Source organism: Cherax quadricarinatus, chromosome 11 (assembly GCF_038502225.1).
Source record: "Cherax quadricarinatus isolate ZL_2023a chromosome 11, ASM3850222v1, whole genome shotgun sequence".
Classification (NCBI taxonomy): Eukaryota; Metazoa; Arthropoda; class Malacostraca; order Decapoda; family Parastacidae; genus Cherax; species Cherax quadricarinatus.
Genome location: NC_091302.1, coordinates 20,789,560 through 20,807,674, shown reverse-complemented (window position 1 = coordinate 20,807,674; position 18,115 = coordinate 20,789,560). Strand labels below are relative to the sequence as shown.

The window sequence follows — 18,115 nt, the reverse complement described above, 5'->3', positions numbered from 1 at the left end:
GGAAGGCTCAGGTAATTCGACGAGAATGATTCTGGTAAGGAAGAATGGATGGAAGACCAAGGTAAAAGAATGGAACAAGAGTGGGAGAGCAAACTAGGTGAGTTTTCTGCGAAAATGAAGAAAAGGATGGAGGCAGAGCTTTCTGTGAAATTGGAAAAGAGGATGGAGGAGGAGATGAAGAAATGGGAGTCACAAGTTGAAGCTGCAGAAGCCAGGATATGGGCCCCTAGAAAATGAGGTAATTAGGCTGAAGCGAGTTACAGGGGTATTGCCCAGAGGAGACATAGCATCTGAAGCTGGTATACCCCTACTGAATGAGAAGCCCAACAGAAATGAAAGAGACATAACTTACACTAAGGCCCTATCAGCCCACCAGGCAGGGCCGAAGAATGAAGGGGGAGAGCAGTTGGGAGCAAGGATAGTAGTAAAGGAGGGGGGAGAAGGTGGAGAGGGGGATAGATCACTTGCAGAGGCACGACCATGCCACCACGAGCTACAGAAAAAAATAAGGGAGAAAATGGTCATGTACAAATGGGAACCAGGACACAGAGGGAAAGGCAATGGGAGGAGGAGAGGGAGAAATCAGTATTTATTCATGGGCTTCAGGAGAGTGAGTGGAGGACACACAATGAAAGATGGCAGGAAGAAAAACCATGAGATTGAAAACATCATCAAGAAATAGGTGAAGAGGACATGACTAAGATAATAAATTTTCAGGGAATAGGGGAAGTACTTGAAGGGGAAAATTTCAAGACAGAAACAGTGTGAATCAGGCTCCTGAAAGAGAAACCACTGCTGAAGAAATCGTCAACATACAAGAGGGTGTTCCTAGGCCGAGACAGAACAAAAACAGAACAACAGCAACTGAGGGAGAGGACACCAAAGCAAAAGGGGCTATGAAGAGAGACAAAGACAAAATCAGCAGAGGACAGCCAGAGCAGGGCAGTGCAACAAGCACAAGCACAAGCACAAGCACACAGAACCACCCCCAGAACTGCACTTCCATACGTGCTGTCCCAACACAAACCACAATCCACACTTACAGCCCCCACCCCACACTACACTGCAGAATCCTACAGCTCACTGCCAGGTCCCTCACCCTCACAGACCCACAAAACACTGTTGGAGAGGAAGCTGAAGGTATGGTGCACCAACGCTTATGGAATAATGAATAAATGGGAGGAGTGGCATGAAAGAGTCAAAGAGGCACCACCGGACATTATATTTCTCACAGAAACCAAGCCCACAGGGTTGATAACAGATGCCATCTTTCCAAGGGGATATCAACACCTGAGGAAAGACAGAGGGAACAGGAGGGGTGGAGGAGTGGTATTGCTCATCAAAAACCGATGGGATTTTAATGAGCTGGAGAGAGGAGACAGAGAAGCAAGAGATTACATAATAGGAACACTTCAGTCTGGAGATGCCAAGGTGGTAATTGCAGTGATGAATAACCCACTACAGAACAGCAGGAGGCCAAGGCAAGAGTATGATGAGAGTAATAGAGCGATGGTTGACACACTGGCTAAAGTGGCCAGAGGGGCTCATGTGAGCAGAGCAAAGCTGCTGATTATGGGTGACAGAAAAATCGACTGGGAGAACCTGGAGCCACTTGGGGGCCCAGAAACATGAAGGGCTAAGATGATGGAGGGGGTACTGGAAAACCTTATGTACCAACACATAAGGGACACTACCAGAGAGACAGGAGAGCATGAACCAGCGAGACTGGACTTAGTATTCACTTTGAGTAGTGCAGATAATGAGGACATCACATATGAAAAACCCCTAGGGGCCAGTGACCAAGTGGTTCTGAGCTTCGATATACATAGCAAAGTTACAAGTGGAATGGGAAGCAGGATGGGCCAGACAAATGAAGCCAAACTACAAGAAAGGGGACCACGCAGGTATAAAGAATTTCCTGCACCTGTTCAGTGGGACAGAGAACTGGCAGGGAAGTCTGTAAACGAGATGATGGAATATATGACAATAATATGCAAGAAAGCTGAGAAGAGGTTTGTACCAAAGGGTAACAGAAATAACGAGAAAGCCAGGATGAACCCTTGGTTTACCAAAACGTGTAGGGAGGCCAAAACCAAGTGTGCTAGAGAACGGAAGAAATAGGAAGGGAGGCCCAACGACAATACGAAAATGACATAGCAACGAAAGCCAAATTTGACCCGAAGCTGTTGTACAGCTACATAAGGAGGAAAACAACAGTCAAGGTCCAGGTAATCAGGCTGAGGAGTGAAGGAGGGTAGGTCGCAAGAGATTCACAGCTAGCTCCATGTTGTAGATCATGCATACAAAACAAAGCTGGTGTTTATGCAACTTTAACTTTAGGAGCACACGGTGGCATGCAAAGTGACCACCAGAGTTTGCAGTGGCAGTGTCGACATTCATCCTTAGAACTTTTACACTTATTCTTCAAAGCTGCAAGCGATCGAATACTGCTTGTTACTGTTGTTGGTCACTTCCTTAAGGTATTACGAGCACTCTCATCTGCAAGCAACACTTTGACAGAAAGAAAGTCCACTCCCTTGTTATTGGTAATTGCCAGGAGAATTTTTCTGTCCTAGTGCACCAACAGTGATTCAAAATGGACTGATTCAACCTACTATCGCCTATGCGCTTGGCTGACATACACATAGGCTCACCTGAGACTCAGTTTCTCGAAGTTTTAACAGATGCTTCGAGCTGTTTCTGATACAATGTAAATAGATCATAATATTAAGAAAAGAATTAGACACATGTGCAACATTTGTTTCTTTATTATAGACGTTTCGCTTTATCAAAACAAATTCGAGTACATAACTGGTAGACAGTAGAACTATATACCAAAGATGAGGTAATCAGTCGCTCAGCCTTGGAGTTGGTGAAGAACACCGTAGTGGTGAAAGGTATGACACTTAGCATTTCTCTGAGAAGATTGCCTGGTAGCCTTCCCAGTTAATCAAATAATGATAGAATGTATAATCTATCAGAAAACATGCAAAACTCACTTTTATCATCTACAACATCAGAACTCACTCTAACTTCCTCACTGAAAATCCCGCCTTTAACACAGACTTTCTCTTTGACATTATAACTGAAACTGACTTACTGTACCAACTTAGATTTCGATTTTGCATCTTCACTAATGCTGCCTCACTCACCATATTTCCCCGTTTGGTCATGTTTCTTTTTTTAACATATACAATTGAAATCTTAAAAAATATCAAAGTCAAATATTTTTTCTAACAGGCAAAAATAAAAATCCTATACTTATTTTCTTAAAAGTTGGTCTGTCTTACTTGGAGAAAAGTCTGGATTAAATTTAGCCTAATGAGTCCAAATTTGCCTTTTTCTGGAAGAAATTTGAAAAAAAAAACTGAAATACTACTTATGTGGAATGTTAAAAATTGCCTGGATGAATCTCATTAGATACATACTAGTAATTTTATAAAAGTAACAAAGATAATTATTCTTTATCAAGGTTACAGAGTCATGTAGGAATTTTAGGACATGCTAGGTCGCAAAAAATGTCCTCCTTCGATACCTACTTCACTCATATCTCCACAAGTCACTCTGGACCTATATTAATTTCAAATGAAATATACATCACCACGAATTCTGGTACATTAATATCAATATGTGGACTGTTTGTTAAATTTAATAAATGACTACATATACGCTGAAGGAGAATTTATAATAATAACGCTCATCAATTTGTCTGGAGATTACTTGATGTGTCATACACAAACCCCTGACTAAAATATGAAGAAAATACTGGCCAGAATTTCAACATAAATATAGACATCACCTGGGTTAATTTATCCTATTCCCATCTAATTACAGAGTCCTGTCCAGTTGCCTAATTCTCACGTTCTGCAGGACTGCAAATCCAACAATTTCGGCTCCTATTTGGGAGGTTTCAACCACAATTTAACTTCCAGAGCGACGAAATTTATGCACATTTCACTAGTGTGTCTTTGCCCAATTCAAAACAATGGCGTCTCTCCCAAGCGACGTTAACCCACCGTCGCTGGTTCATTTTTCCATTTACAAATTAATTTTTATTAACTACAATGTATTCCATCAATTTACATATAAAATACACTGTATTTTCGGAAAATATACAGTATTTCCCACAACTTATGCGATAATTTGTGTCGAATCTGATTAGCTTCAGAATACAGACTAAGTTAATAATACAGTTAAATAGCATTGAAGATCTGACGGGATTTAAAAAGAATTCCCAAATCATCATTTGGTAACTTGATGATGCAACTTTTATGATGTTTCAAGCTTAATGTGATTTTATATTTTAGGATATTAATGTCTTTGGTCTCTCTGGTTGGTTTGAATTAAATATAGGCTGTGATAGGCTGTGTGATAGGTTGTGTGATAGGCTGTGTGATAGGCTGTGTGATAGGCTGTGTATGTCCTAATTTTGCATTTTTATTGAAGAAAGCTGGATATTTGTTTCTAAATGATGATTTGTGAATTCCTTTTAATTCCCTTCAAATCTTCAGTGCTAATATTTAACTGCGTTATTAACTCATGCTGCACTGAGGCACAGTGGGCTGGGGTTGCACAATACGGGGATGTCCATCTCGGATCACGCAGCCACCGAAATATATCTTTTTTTTTTTTTTTATAGAAAGTGTCTTTTCATGCCAGACAAATACAGCTGAAGAGACGAAGAAAACCCTTGCGATTTACAGCATTCCAGTGTATTCTAAACTTCTAAATGTTGAGGGTTTGAAACCGGTCGGTTAAAACATTCACCAGCTATCGCAAGTAAACCATTATTCCAGTTTTGCAATTTCTTCCATAAATTTGCCACATTGACACCTATGCAGCCCAAGATTATTCTGAATTTTCCTTAAGGTAAGATCCATCAACGTTTAAGGTTAGAAGCGGATAAAAAAAATTGCTCCTGTAGATATCGCCTGCGACTCTGGGCTAAAACATGTTTCATAAAACTGGCAAATGGGAACTTAAACGGGCCAATAACAATGCAAATGAGGCACTCTGGAGTTATTACACAGTATCTAACATTTTTAAAATTATTAACAATGTTGGTGAACTGGTAAATATACAACCACACAGTCTAAATATATAGAGAATCATCCTTTCATAACTTGCAACAGTCAACTTATGATGTTTAGATGAGTTATTTGGCAGAGACCTTTCCCCGTTATTGTATAAGTTAGACTGATATACTGGCAACTACAGTCCACTGTCAACTCACACCTTCTCCTTATTTTAATAATAATAATATCTTTATTTAATACAAGTACAAGGTATACAGTCCTAGTTGACAACAATGACATACTACTATAGAGAAAGCTGAGCATTTCCGGTAAATTAGGTCAGTTTTGTCCCAGGATGCGACCCACACCAGTCGACTATCATCCAGGTACCCATTATACTGATGGGTGAACATGGACAACCTGTGTAAGGAAACACGTCCGATGTTTCCAACTCTTCGCCGGGAATCTAACCCAGACATTCACCGTGTGAAGCGAGAGCTTTTGCCACCAGGCCACGGGGCACAGTGCGGAAACATTAGCGTCTGAAGTTTGAAGCTGATCAGAAGAAGCTTTCTACAGATATTGCACTGAAACGTAAATCTGGAATGGTTTTTTAAAATCCACAAAAAGACACATCCTAATAGTTGCAAGACACCTTTTTTTAGCTACGGTCAGTAACCTTGAAGAGTTGAAACTGATCGACTGAGGCATTCTCAAGTGATATGCGAAAATAAACAATGAAGAAAACGAAAAAACAAATAATTCTGTCAGTAACTTAATAGAATATCTTCGGGGATACACGTGTGCAGGTAAGAGAGAAGTGCTGCTGTAGACTTACTGCTGTTGTCAGGTAGATTCTCTTCACCACTACTCAGTCTAGCACTCGTAAGCTACCAGTCATTGCTGCTGTCGTCCTGCTGATGTTCAGCAGACTCTGCTCACCACAGCTCGTAAGCCAGCTGTCACTGCTGTTGTAGAACTACTGTACAAACTGTGTTCAAGCCTGGTTCATCAGACTCTAATCCACCGACAGGCCTGGTCATGGACCGGGCAGCGGGGTCGTTCACCCCCGGAACACTCTCCAGGTATGCTCTAGGTATACCACCACTCATTCCAACACTCGTAAGCTGCTGCTGCTGCTTTAGACTTCTATAGTGATACATAATTGAATATAAATCTTGCAAGCTAGTTGTAGCTGCAGACTCGGATCAATAATACAAGCAATGACAAGCAAGCAGCGTCACTGATATTGCGGCACACTGAATGGTCATCTCAATACGATATTATTCTGATTATTAACCAGGACGATTAGTGACTCAGTATATCGCAAGAGAGTCAATAGGCGTAGTTTATTTTCAATGGCATCCTGACGGCAAAGACTGTGTTTGGTAATTTTACAAGCATACATGCACTCAAGAATACATACACTCAAGCATACATACACTCACCTACGACTGTGAGCCAGATGTAGTGCCTCATGGGAGGCGTGGTGGACACTTGACACTCATACATGCCAGAGTCTCTCACTTGTGCGAACTTAACAGTGAGCGCCCAGTCCTCGGAGCCTGCAGTGTGCACTGCTCTGAACCTCTGGTCGCTGGTGTATGTGTACGGCCCTACCGTCAGCAGGTGTGTGTCTCTATGCCGCAGCCACGACACCTGTGGGAATACACCTATTAGTAAAACGAACAACGTTACAGTCTGGCGACTGTCATTACACCTGTGGGAAGGATACACATGTATTAGTGAGTAATTAATGTTACGCACTGGGTGACGCCTTGCAATCCTAGAGGAGCTGAGTGACACCTCGCAGTCCAAGAGGAGCTGGGTGACGCCTTGAAATTCTAGAAGAGCTGGGTGACGCCTTGCAATCCTAGAGGAGATTTGTGACGCCTTACATTTCTAGAGATGGGTGATGCCTTGCAGTCCTAGAGGAGATGGGTGACGCCTTGCAATCGTAGAGGAACGGGTGATGCCATGCAATCCTAGAGGAGCTGAGTGACGCCTCGCAGTCCAGGAGGAGCTGGGTGACGCCTTGCTATCCTAGAGGAGATTTGTGACGCCTTGCATTCCTAGAGATGGGTGATGCCTTGAAATCCTACAGGAGATGGGATTTATGGTTCTACAAATAGAATTTATGGAATATTTCTCCTCTGAAGTTGATGAATATATTGCACGTCTTCATAAGATCCTCGTGTATGTTACCAAAGCTAAATGAATCTTCTGACATATTGCTCACAGAGTTAGTGAAATGTTGGACACAGTGTAACTCTCGTGACAGATTTACTGTTAATACAATATTGATGCCCTTAACAGGTTTGAAAGCCTATAAATAACACTCAAAACTGTTACTGCTGGAAGTCACCTGCACACCATCAGTTATGAATACCTTAATCTCTCCTAAACTAGTGACTAAACTCTCAACATATTTCGTGGAGAGAGACAAACCTCTCGATGTTTACAACCTTGTAACAGATTGTCTTGTAAGACTTTGTATGTACAGGAATCTGTTAAAAAGTAAGTCAACTACTTTTAACTCATAAGCAATTATAACATTAAAAGAATTAGTCACTTCCGAAGTCTCTGTGTATATTCAAGTATGGAAATAAATGGTATAAAATACCGACACAATGGAAATATAAACACATATGCAGTATAATGTGATCCTTTATTGACAACGTTTCGCCCACACAGTGGGTTTTTTCAAGTGACTGAAAAAGCCCACTGTGTGGGCGAAACATTGTCAATAAAGGATCACATTATACTATATATGTGTTTATATTTCCATATTCAGGTATACTGAAAAACCAACTTTGTGTACTATAAATATACCATTAAATTAGGTTCATTAAATCAAAATATTTTTTATAAATTTTGAGAATGATAAATAACAGATAATAGATGTCATTTCAAATAACCGCACATAAAAGAGAGAAGCTTACGACGACGTTTCGGTCCGACTTGGACCATTGACAAAGTCACACTAACAGAGGTGGAGCAGGACGGCTATATATAGGCAGGAAGAGGTGGTAGTAGTAGTAGTAGTAGTAGTAGTAGTAGTAGTAGTAGTACAAGAATTGTATATAATACCGACAGGATGAAATTAAGACACATGCACAACACCCGGGCATCCCCATCGTAGACGTTTCGCCATCCAGCCAGCCACTGGATGGCGAAACGTCCACAACAAAGACAGCCAGACGCCGCACATGTGTCTTAATTTCAACAGTAGTTGTAGTAGAAGAAGAAGAGGTAGTAGTAGTGGTAGCGGAAGAAGTGGGAAATAAGGAAGACGAGCCAGTCAAATACAAAGGAAGGGGAGCACTGCAAGAGAGCTAGATACCCAGAGGGAGAGCAAGCGCACAGAGGTGCGTGAAAGGGGAAGTGGTGAAATAAAATAAATGAAGAAGGAACAGAAACACGAGACAGGAGAGAGAAAGACAACCCAGAGGAGAAAAGAGAGAGGAAAGGGGAAGAGGAAGAAGAAAAAGAAAAAGAAAAGTGAGGATTCAGGTTAAGTCACGGGTGTTCTGAAGTTTGGAGCATTTTACAATGTAGTGGGAGAGGAAGGCATCTACAGAGACGAAGCCAGGGCTAAGCTTCATACAAGGAAAGTTGTGAACATCAAAATGGTATACAATACCGACAGGTTGTTAGGTGATGGGTGAAGGGTGATGGACTTTACCTAACAAGGAAAGTTGTGTATTAGAGAGGATTCAACTAGACGGCGACTGTTCGAGTTGGAAGTAGGGAAGACAGTTTTAGCAGAAGACCAGTCAATAGGATGGCTATGATCTCTGACGTGACAGAAAAGAGCATTGTTAGCGTCGGCAAGCCTAACACTATTTTTGTGCTCCCTAAGTCTGTCAGAAAGAGATCGACCAGTTTCTCCAAAGTATTGAAGAGGACAGGAGGAGCAAGAAATAGAGTAGACACCAGGAACATCTGTAGAGGGAGGAGAGGTATGAACGAGATTAGTGCGAAGAGTGTTAGTCTGGCGGAAGGTAAGCTTGATGTCTAAGGGACGGAGAGAATATGTGTTGTGCATGTGTCTTAATTTCATCCTGTCGGTATTATATACAATTCTTGTACTACTACTACTACTACTACTACTACTACTACTACAACTACCACCTCTTCCTGCCTATATATAGCCGTCCTGCTCCACCTCTGTTAGTGTGACTTTGTCAATGGTCCAAGTCGGACCGAAACGTCGTCGTAAGCTTCTCTCTTTTATGTGCGGGTTATTTGTGTATTGTTCCAGTCACGGTATTGTGCCTTTTTGTTATTTATATATATATATATATATATATATATATATATATATATATATATATATATATATATATATATATATATATATATATATATATATATGTATATATATATATATATATATATATATATATATATATATATATATATATATATATATTTATTTATTTATTTATTTACAATTTGAGCACACATACAGAGGTACAAAAAAATACAGATAAGAGCAGCATGCCAAAGCCACTTATACTATGCATAGCATTACGGGCTGGCTTAAAATTAACTAAGCAATGATGAAATCAGTGATAAAACATTATTGTAAACAGATTACTATAAAGCACAAGTGAGTATTACAAAGACAGGTCATATGGTTGCATGCATTGTTGTACATTCAGTCATATGGAGTATTCTGTTAGGTAGTGTATTTAAAAAATAATAAAGTTAGATTGGGTTTTAGGTTTAACATTTATGTGATATAATTGTGAGAAACATTTAAGATATACAATTTATATGGTTCAGTTATTCAGTATTTATTTGGTTTTGGGTGAGTAAGTGATCTTTGAGAAGAGACTTGAATTTATAAACAGGTAGTGTTTCTTTTATATTTACAGGTAATGAATTCCAGATTTTAGGGCCTTTTATGTGCATTGAGTTTTTGCATAGTGTGAGATGGACACGAGGAACATCAAAGAGTGATCTGTGCCTTGTGTTATGGTCATGTGTTCTGTTGAGGTTGGCAAGGAGATGTTTGAGGGGAGGGTTAATATCAGAGTTAAGTGTTCTATGTATGTAATAGGTGCAGTAATAAGTATGGATGTTTTGTATGGTGAGTAGGTTTAGTGTATTGAATATTGGTGGAGTGTGCTGCCTGTAGTGAGAATTTGTTATCATTCTAACTGAAGCCTTTTGTTTGGTAATTAGTGGTCTGAGATGGTTAATTGTTGTTGAGCCCCATGCACAAATTCCATAGGTGAGATAGGGGTAAATAAGAGAGTGATATAGGGCCAGGAGGGCTGACTGTGGAACATAGTACCGTATCTTCGATAGTATGCCTACAGTCTTGGAAATTTTCTTAGAAATTTGTTGTATATGTGTATGAAATTTGAGTCTATTATCAAGGTGGATACCTAAGAATTTTCCCTCTGTTAGCTTTGTGATAGGTGATCCGTTTATCATTATGTTAAGAGGGACATCTGTAGCTCTGTTACCAAACTGAATGAAGTAGGTTTTGTCAATGTTTAGTGTAAGTTTGTTAGTTCTCATCCAGGTAGATATTTTCTGTAATTCGGTATTTACAGTATTGGCTATATATATATATATATACATGTATATATATATATATATATATATATATATATATATATATATATATATATAAATATAAATAGAGATATATATATATATATATATATATATAAATATATATATATATACATATAGATAGAAAGATATATATATATATATATATATATATATATACATATATATATATATAGATATACATATACATATATATATATATATATATATATATATATACATATACATATATATATATATATATATATATATATATATATATATATATATATATACATATATAAATATATATACATATATATACATATATAAATATATATACATATATAAATATATATATATATACATATATATATATATATATACATATATAAATATATATATATACATATATAAATATATATATATATACATATATAAATATATACATATACATATATAAATATATATATATATACATATATAAATATATATATATATATACATACATATATATATATACATATATATATATATATACATATATATATATATATATATATATATATATATATATATATATATATATATATATATATATATATATATATATATATATATATATATATATATATATATATATATATATATATATATATATATATATATATATGCAAAACAACCACTCTGAAAGAATAGAGAAATTCCAAGCGCTTTCGTGACTACTCACATTATCAAGGAACTATGAAAGTAAAGCATCCAAGGAAGCTATATAAGGGGTCTGGCCAGCACCTCACTATCAGATCCCACAACGGTTAAACACCTGTTCTTAGTAACCTATACATGGATTTTTTAAAACAAGGTTGCTTTACACAATCCTCCCTAATAGAGCTAAATGGTTCAGATATGTTGATGATATTTTGTGTCTTATGCCCAAAAATGTAGATATACACCATTTCCTTGGAAAATTAAATAGCTTAGCCCATTCTATAAACTTTACTGTTGAGTTTGAAGAAAATAACTCATTGCCTTTTCTAGATGTTTTAATTATTAAGGGTAATAATGAATTCAAATTTAAAATTTACAGAAAACCTACAAATAACTGTTCCTATGTCCGCTATTATTCCTCCCATCAAGATAGAGTCAAACTGTCTGTTTTCTCATCAATGTTTTTGAGAGCTTTACGAATTTGTAGTCCTGAGTTCATAGATGAGGAAATATCCAAAATTTATGAAATAGGTAATGATTTAAAATACCCAAGAAATGTAATTGATAAATCTTTTAAAGTTGCTAGAAATACTTTTTACAATCCAAAAAGGGACAACCAGCCTTATTCAACTAAAAATATGTTGGTTCTCCCTTACCATGAAAACTTGGTTGATATGCCTTCTCTTCTTAAGACTTTTAATATTAAAGTTGTATTCAAAAATCTTGATACAGTAAAAAAACTTTTGATAAAGAATTCCCCCCAAAATGCTGATGGATGTGTCTATAAGATTCCTTGTAAAATTTGCGATAAAGTTTATTACGGTCAAACTGGTAAAAATCTCGAACTAAGATTAAAACAACATAAATATTGCATTAGAACTGGACAAGATTAAAATGCTCTATTTATTCTGTAAGAGATTTTAACCATCCAATTGACTTTCAAAAAGTTGAGAAAGTAGTATCAAGCAAGTCCATGGTCGACAGGAATATAATTGAATCTTGTTTCATAAAAAGCAGTTTTGACAATAATATGAATATTTCCTTTGGTTTATATAAATTATATCCATTTATAATTAATAGAATTTGGGAAGAATTTAATAATACACTGGACAAATAATAATTTTTAAATTTTCTTGGGTAGAATAGTTTGTGGGTGAGTTGTGCAAAGGACCTATCCAAGTTGGGTCGGCGCGCGTCAGGTGTTTAACCGTTGTGGGATCTGATAGTGAGGTGCTGGCCAGACCCCTTATATAGCTTCCTTGGATGCTTTACTTTCATAGTTCCTTGATAATGTGAGTAGTCACGAAAGCGCTTGGAATTTCTCTATTCTTTCAGAGTGGTTGTTTTGCATATTCTGAAATCACCTGTTTACTGTGATCTTATTGCATATATATATATATATATATATATATATATATATATATATATATATATATTTATATATATATATATATATATATATATATATACGTGTATATATATATATATATATATATATATATATATATATATATATATATATATATATATATATATATATATATATATATATATATATATATATATATATATATATATATATATAACCACGAACAAGTGGTATTTAAACAGGATTCGAACCCATGTCGTTTTGGCCTGCCTCATGGTGAGCGAGAATCACATGACACTCTAACCCACAGGACCACGCAATCTTACAAGAATCAAGCACCCAGCAGAGCTAGGTGTTTACCTTGTTATTGATTAAATATCACTTGTTCGTGGTTACAATAACATATAGACTGCTGGTGGAGGCTAGTACACCAAACGGGGAGTAGAATGAAATTAGCTCAGAGGCACCCACATTACCGTATGTCCTCTGATCAAGGTAAAACACCTAGCTCTGCTGGGTGCTTGATTCTTGTAGAGTTGCTTTGTCATGTGTGGTTAGTGCACCATGTGAGTTTCGCTCACCATGAGGCAGCTCAAAACGACATGGGTTCGAACCCTTGGCTAGTCGCAGTGTTGTTATTGATATATATTTACATATATACACACATATATACACACACACACACACACACACACATATATATATATATATATATATATATATATATATATATATATATATATATATATATATATATATATATATATATATAACCCTCCGTATTGCAGTGTCTCTGCGCCTTACTGCCCCAATTTACACAGAATATATATGTATTTGCGGTGAAGCGCAAGCAGACCAATACGGTCTACATGGTCTTAACTGTTCCAAAACCAAGACACAATGAGGTCAACGACATCATTAATAGAACCCTTGCTACTGCTGGATGCCCAGCCGAGAGGGAGCCCCGATCACTAGCAGCCAACAATACCCACAATCCAGCAAACCGCCCTGAAGGGATCACCATCTATCCTTGGAAGAATGGCAAGCTCTTAGCACGGGACTGGCTGACACCTGTATCCATCACAGTGTTGGGCGACAGGGAGGAGTTGCTGACCACAGGGAGGAGTACAAGATCAGTAAGTACAGGGACATAAGCCAACAGTATCAATTTGTCCCAGTGGGATCAGAGACCTTAGGATTATGGGGAAAAAATGCCACACGTTTCCTTAAAGAATTGGGTTCCAGACTCATCGACACCACCAGGGACCCAAGGGCAGCCACTTTCATGTTCCAGCGCCTCAGCATAGCCATCCAGAGGGGAAATGCTTGCTGCATACTTGGCTCGCGTCCGGCTTCGGAAGAGCTGGAGGAAACTCATGATCTTTGATACATTTTGCCATTGTATTCATGTTTGTGTTTTTCTGCACATGTATTCTGTTTATTAATAAATGTTCATATAGAATATAAAATATAAGGGGTGGTAAGAGAAGAAAATATTCAAACAGCTCCGGGGAGAACCTTGAGTTTTCCCTGAGGTACGTTTATTGTCTTCTCTAAGGATGAGGGTCCCCAATCCAACTATAGAGGTGGTACTTCCCTATATTTAATATATATATATATATATATATATATATATATATATATATATATATATATATATATATATATATATATATATATATATATATATATATATATATATATATATATATATATGTCGTGCCGAATAGGCAGAACTTGCGATCTTGGCTTAAATAGCAACGCTCATGTTGCCATATAGGACAAGCGAAAATTGTGTATGCAATAATTTCGCCAAAATCATTCTGAACCTAACGAAAAATATGTATTTCACTGTGTTTATTTAGTATTAAATTATTGTAAACAAATCTAAAATATATTTAGTTGGGTTAGGCTAAAATAAATTGTTCTTGTTATAATAAGATTAGGTAAGTTTTCTAAGTTTCTTTTGGTGCAAAATTAAAAATTTTTACATTAACATTAATGAAAAAAGTATATCTTTAAACGTATAAGAGAAAATTTTAGAAAGGACTTAATTTTAATTGAGTTCTTGCTAATTGACCAGTTTTACATATTCGGCACGACACACACACACACACACACACACACACACACACACACACATATATATATATATATATATATTGTCGTGAGGACCTGTCTAGTTCGACCAGCGGACTTACTACAGTGTTCCTCTTTTCTTATGAGTCCGGTATTGTCGCGCGTCAGGTGTTTCTTTGTTGTGGGGGTTGACTGTGAGGTGTAGTCTAAGCCCTTTAATTGCCTTCCTTTGATGTATTACTTTCATAGTTCCTTGACAATGTGAGTTGTCACAAAAGCGCTTGGAATTTCACTACTCTTTCACAGTGGTTGTTTTGCATATTTTAAAATCACCTGTTTACTGTGATCTTATTGCATATATACATATATATATATATATATATATATATATATATATATATATATATATATATATATATATATATATATATATATATATATATATTTATATATATATATATATATATATATATATATATATATATATATATATATATATATATATATATATATATATATATATATATATATATATATAATAAGCCACTAGGGGGTATAATATCAGTTTAAACTTTCTTACATTCTTGCATGTATTTATACAGGAAGTTTGCATTTAAGGAAATTGAGAAATGAAATGAAAAATCTCAGGTGCTGTTGCTACCATCAGGAACAACGGAGAGGACAGAGGCGCAGTACAAGTGATCCTTCCCGGACGCAGACAAGTTGTCACAACGTATAAGATGGGAGAATAACAGGAAGCCAACATGCTATACCTCACTGAAATTAGAAACCTTTGAATTAGTGTAACGGTGCAGATTTATACCTAAAAAATCCAGGTTTCTACCAGTGTAGGAATATGTTGATAACATATTCCCACACTGGGGAGTTTAAACCTAAAGCAATACACTATGGAGACTTCACCACTAAATTTCTTCAACATGGGACTTTGTGAAAATACTAAGATGAATCAGTAAATTTAGTTGTATATCGGATACTGAGGAATAAGACAGGGTCCAAGCCAGGGTCCAAGCTAGGGTCCAAGCCAGGGTCCAAGCCAGGGTCCAAGCCAGGGTCCAAGCTAGGGTCCAAGCCAGGGTCCAAGCCAGGGTCCAAGCCAGGGTCCAAGCCAGGGTCCAAGCCAGGGTCCAAGCCAGGGTCCAAGCCAGGGTCCAAGCTAGGGTCCAAGCCAGGGTCCAAGCCAGGGTCCAAGCCAGGGTCCAAGCCAGGGTCCAAGCCAGGGTCCAAGCCAGGGTCCAAGCTAGGGTCCAAGCCAGGGTCCAAGCCAGGGTCCAAGCCAGGGTCCAAGCCAGGGTCCAAGCCAGGGTCCAAGCCAGGGTCCAAGCCAGGGTCCAAGCTAGGGTCCAAGCCAGGGTCCAAGCCAGGGTCCAAGCCAGGGTCCAAGCCAGGGTCCAAGCCAGGGTCCAAGCCAGGGTCCAAGCTAGGGTCCAAGCCAGGGTCCAAGCCAGGGCCCAAGCCAGGGTCCAAGCCGTAATACTAGGTCATGAGCTTAGCCCACTCAGATAAGCTGTGAGCTTTACATTTGGACCTAGGTATAAGAGAATGCATCTTTGTGGTAAGTATGCACAATGTAAAACAAATCCTGCAGCAGTACATAATAAGAGAAAAAAAAACTGTTACCATGTTTTTGGATTAAAACAGCAACATTGCAGAGTATTTTCGTTTGTTTTCTACTGTGGGATTCAAGGTTTCGTGGTCTCATATGATAGAATGGAAGATATATTACAGAAATAGAGATGATTTTGATTAGTTTTAGTACTCAAAATAGCTTGAAATTGAGCTCAAATTAGCAGAAATATACGATTTTTGCCGATGTTCGAAAGCAAACAAATCACATCACGCGTACAATATACGTCAACTGGTGGGTCTAATGTGCGTTTACAAATGCGCTGATATTATTTATACAATTATTACAATATTTCATAACAGTAAATATTCTATTTTTTTGGTGTGAATCAAAATTCTTTATGTGAATAAAAAATCAAAATGGAATTCGTGTGTAAAGTCTGAAAACGTAACTCATAAACAGAGGAAATGTTATTTTAGTGCCAGGAATGTATGCAGTGTTTATTCTGGGCACTATTTTTAAATTGGAATATTTTGAACTTTGTGTGAAACTGGCCAAATTGCCATTTTCCAATCACTTTATTAGGAAGCTGAAATAGTTGACTGGGCTATCTCTTGTGCTCAATAGATCAAATGAAACACATCCTAATGAAATAGCTAAGACTTTGGTCTAACGAAACAATGTAATTGGCCGAAAATAGGATTGAAAATGGGTAAAATCGCCTATGCGTAAAAATCACTGACACAGCAAAATTCGTGAGAGCGTAATTTCGTCAATTTTTTTTTATCAAATTTCGTACTTTTTATTTTATTACCTCCAGAAAATATTCTCTACTATTTTTTTTTTTTGGGGGGGGGGGAGAATTTTTGAACCCTATCGGGAATTTTCGGACTGGGCGTCTGAACCCTCAGTGACACAGAAGCAAAAAATAAATGCAATAATACTTGAAGATTAACATATTCAATTGATAGTATTATGTATTAGTGATAATAATTCAAATGGTAGGTAAATGAACACAGATGTAACTAATGTGACATTTAATTGTGACAACGTTTCGCTCTCCAGGAGCTTTGTCAAGCTTCTGGAAAGCGAAACGTTGCCACAATAAACTTTAACATTAGTTGCATCTGTATCTATACCTTAATATTTCTTAGACAATCCTACCATTATTAATATTTCAGATGACAGTGTGCCAGTGGGTTTAGTTCAGTCGGTAGTCACTTTAATATATTTATTATATACCTCATACTCATCCTGGGTCCAGGAGCTGGACCGTAGTAATAACTGAAGTTATAGTATACTAGTGTGAATAGCTAAAATGATATCGTTATAGGAAGAATTGTTTGGCAAGTGATGTTTGATTTATTATAGTCACGAGAAGCGCTGAACCTGGAGAAGGTTTTACGGGGATGTTCTTCGTGTTAGTGAATATTACAGTCGTTGTCTGACGCAAATACCTGGCGTCTTGCAAAAATAACTGAAGACAGTGTCAGACATAGCACAACAGCTGTCACTCACTTATTGTAGTCGGTGAAGACAACATCAGACATGCTACAGTGGTAGTTATTCACATAGAGTTGTGTACATAAAACTTGTTTCGTCTTAAATAAGGCGAATTAAAGTTCACCAAAAAAAAAAAAAGGATATTTTCGTAAATCTGTTTATTGTCAAATGAACCAGAGAACAGTTTCTAAATCTGCAGATACTATAACAACTTACTAGAGTGAGAGATACAAGAAAAAGTGGGGATTAACACAATGTAGGGCAGGGAGCCCTTGGGCAGAAGAA

The 18,115-nt window shown here is 37.2% G+C and overlaps 1 protein-coding gene across 1 annotated transcript in view; it reads right to left on the bottom strand.

The window, feature by feature from the left end:
• LOC128703933 (zwei Ig domain protein zig-8-like) overlaps positions 1-18,115 on the bottom strand; it is a 210,321-nt gene that overhangs the window by 96,732 nt on the left and 95,474 nt on the right. Inside the window, exon 3 of the mRNA XM_070083960.1 lies at positions 6,464-6,674. Within this exon, the coding sequence (XP_069940061.1) occupies positions 6,464-6,674 (211 nt within the window). The remainder of the gene's footprint in view (positions 1-6,463; positions 6,675-18,115) is intronic.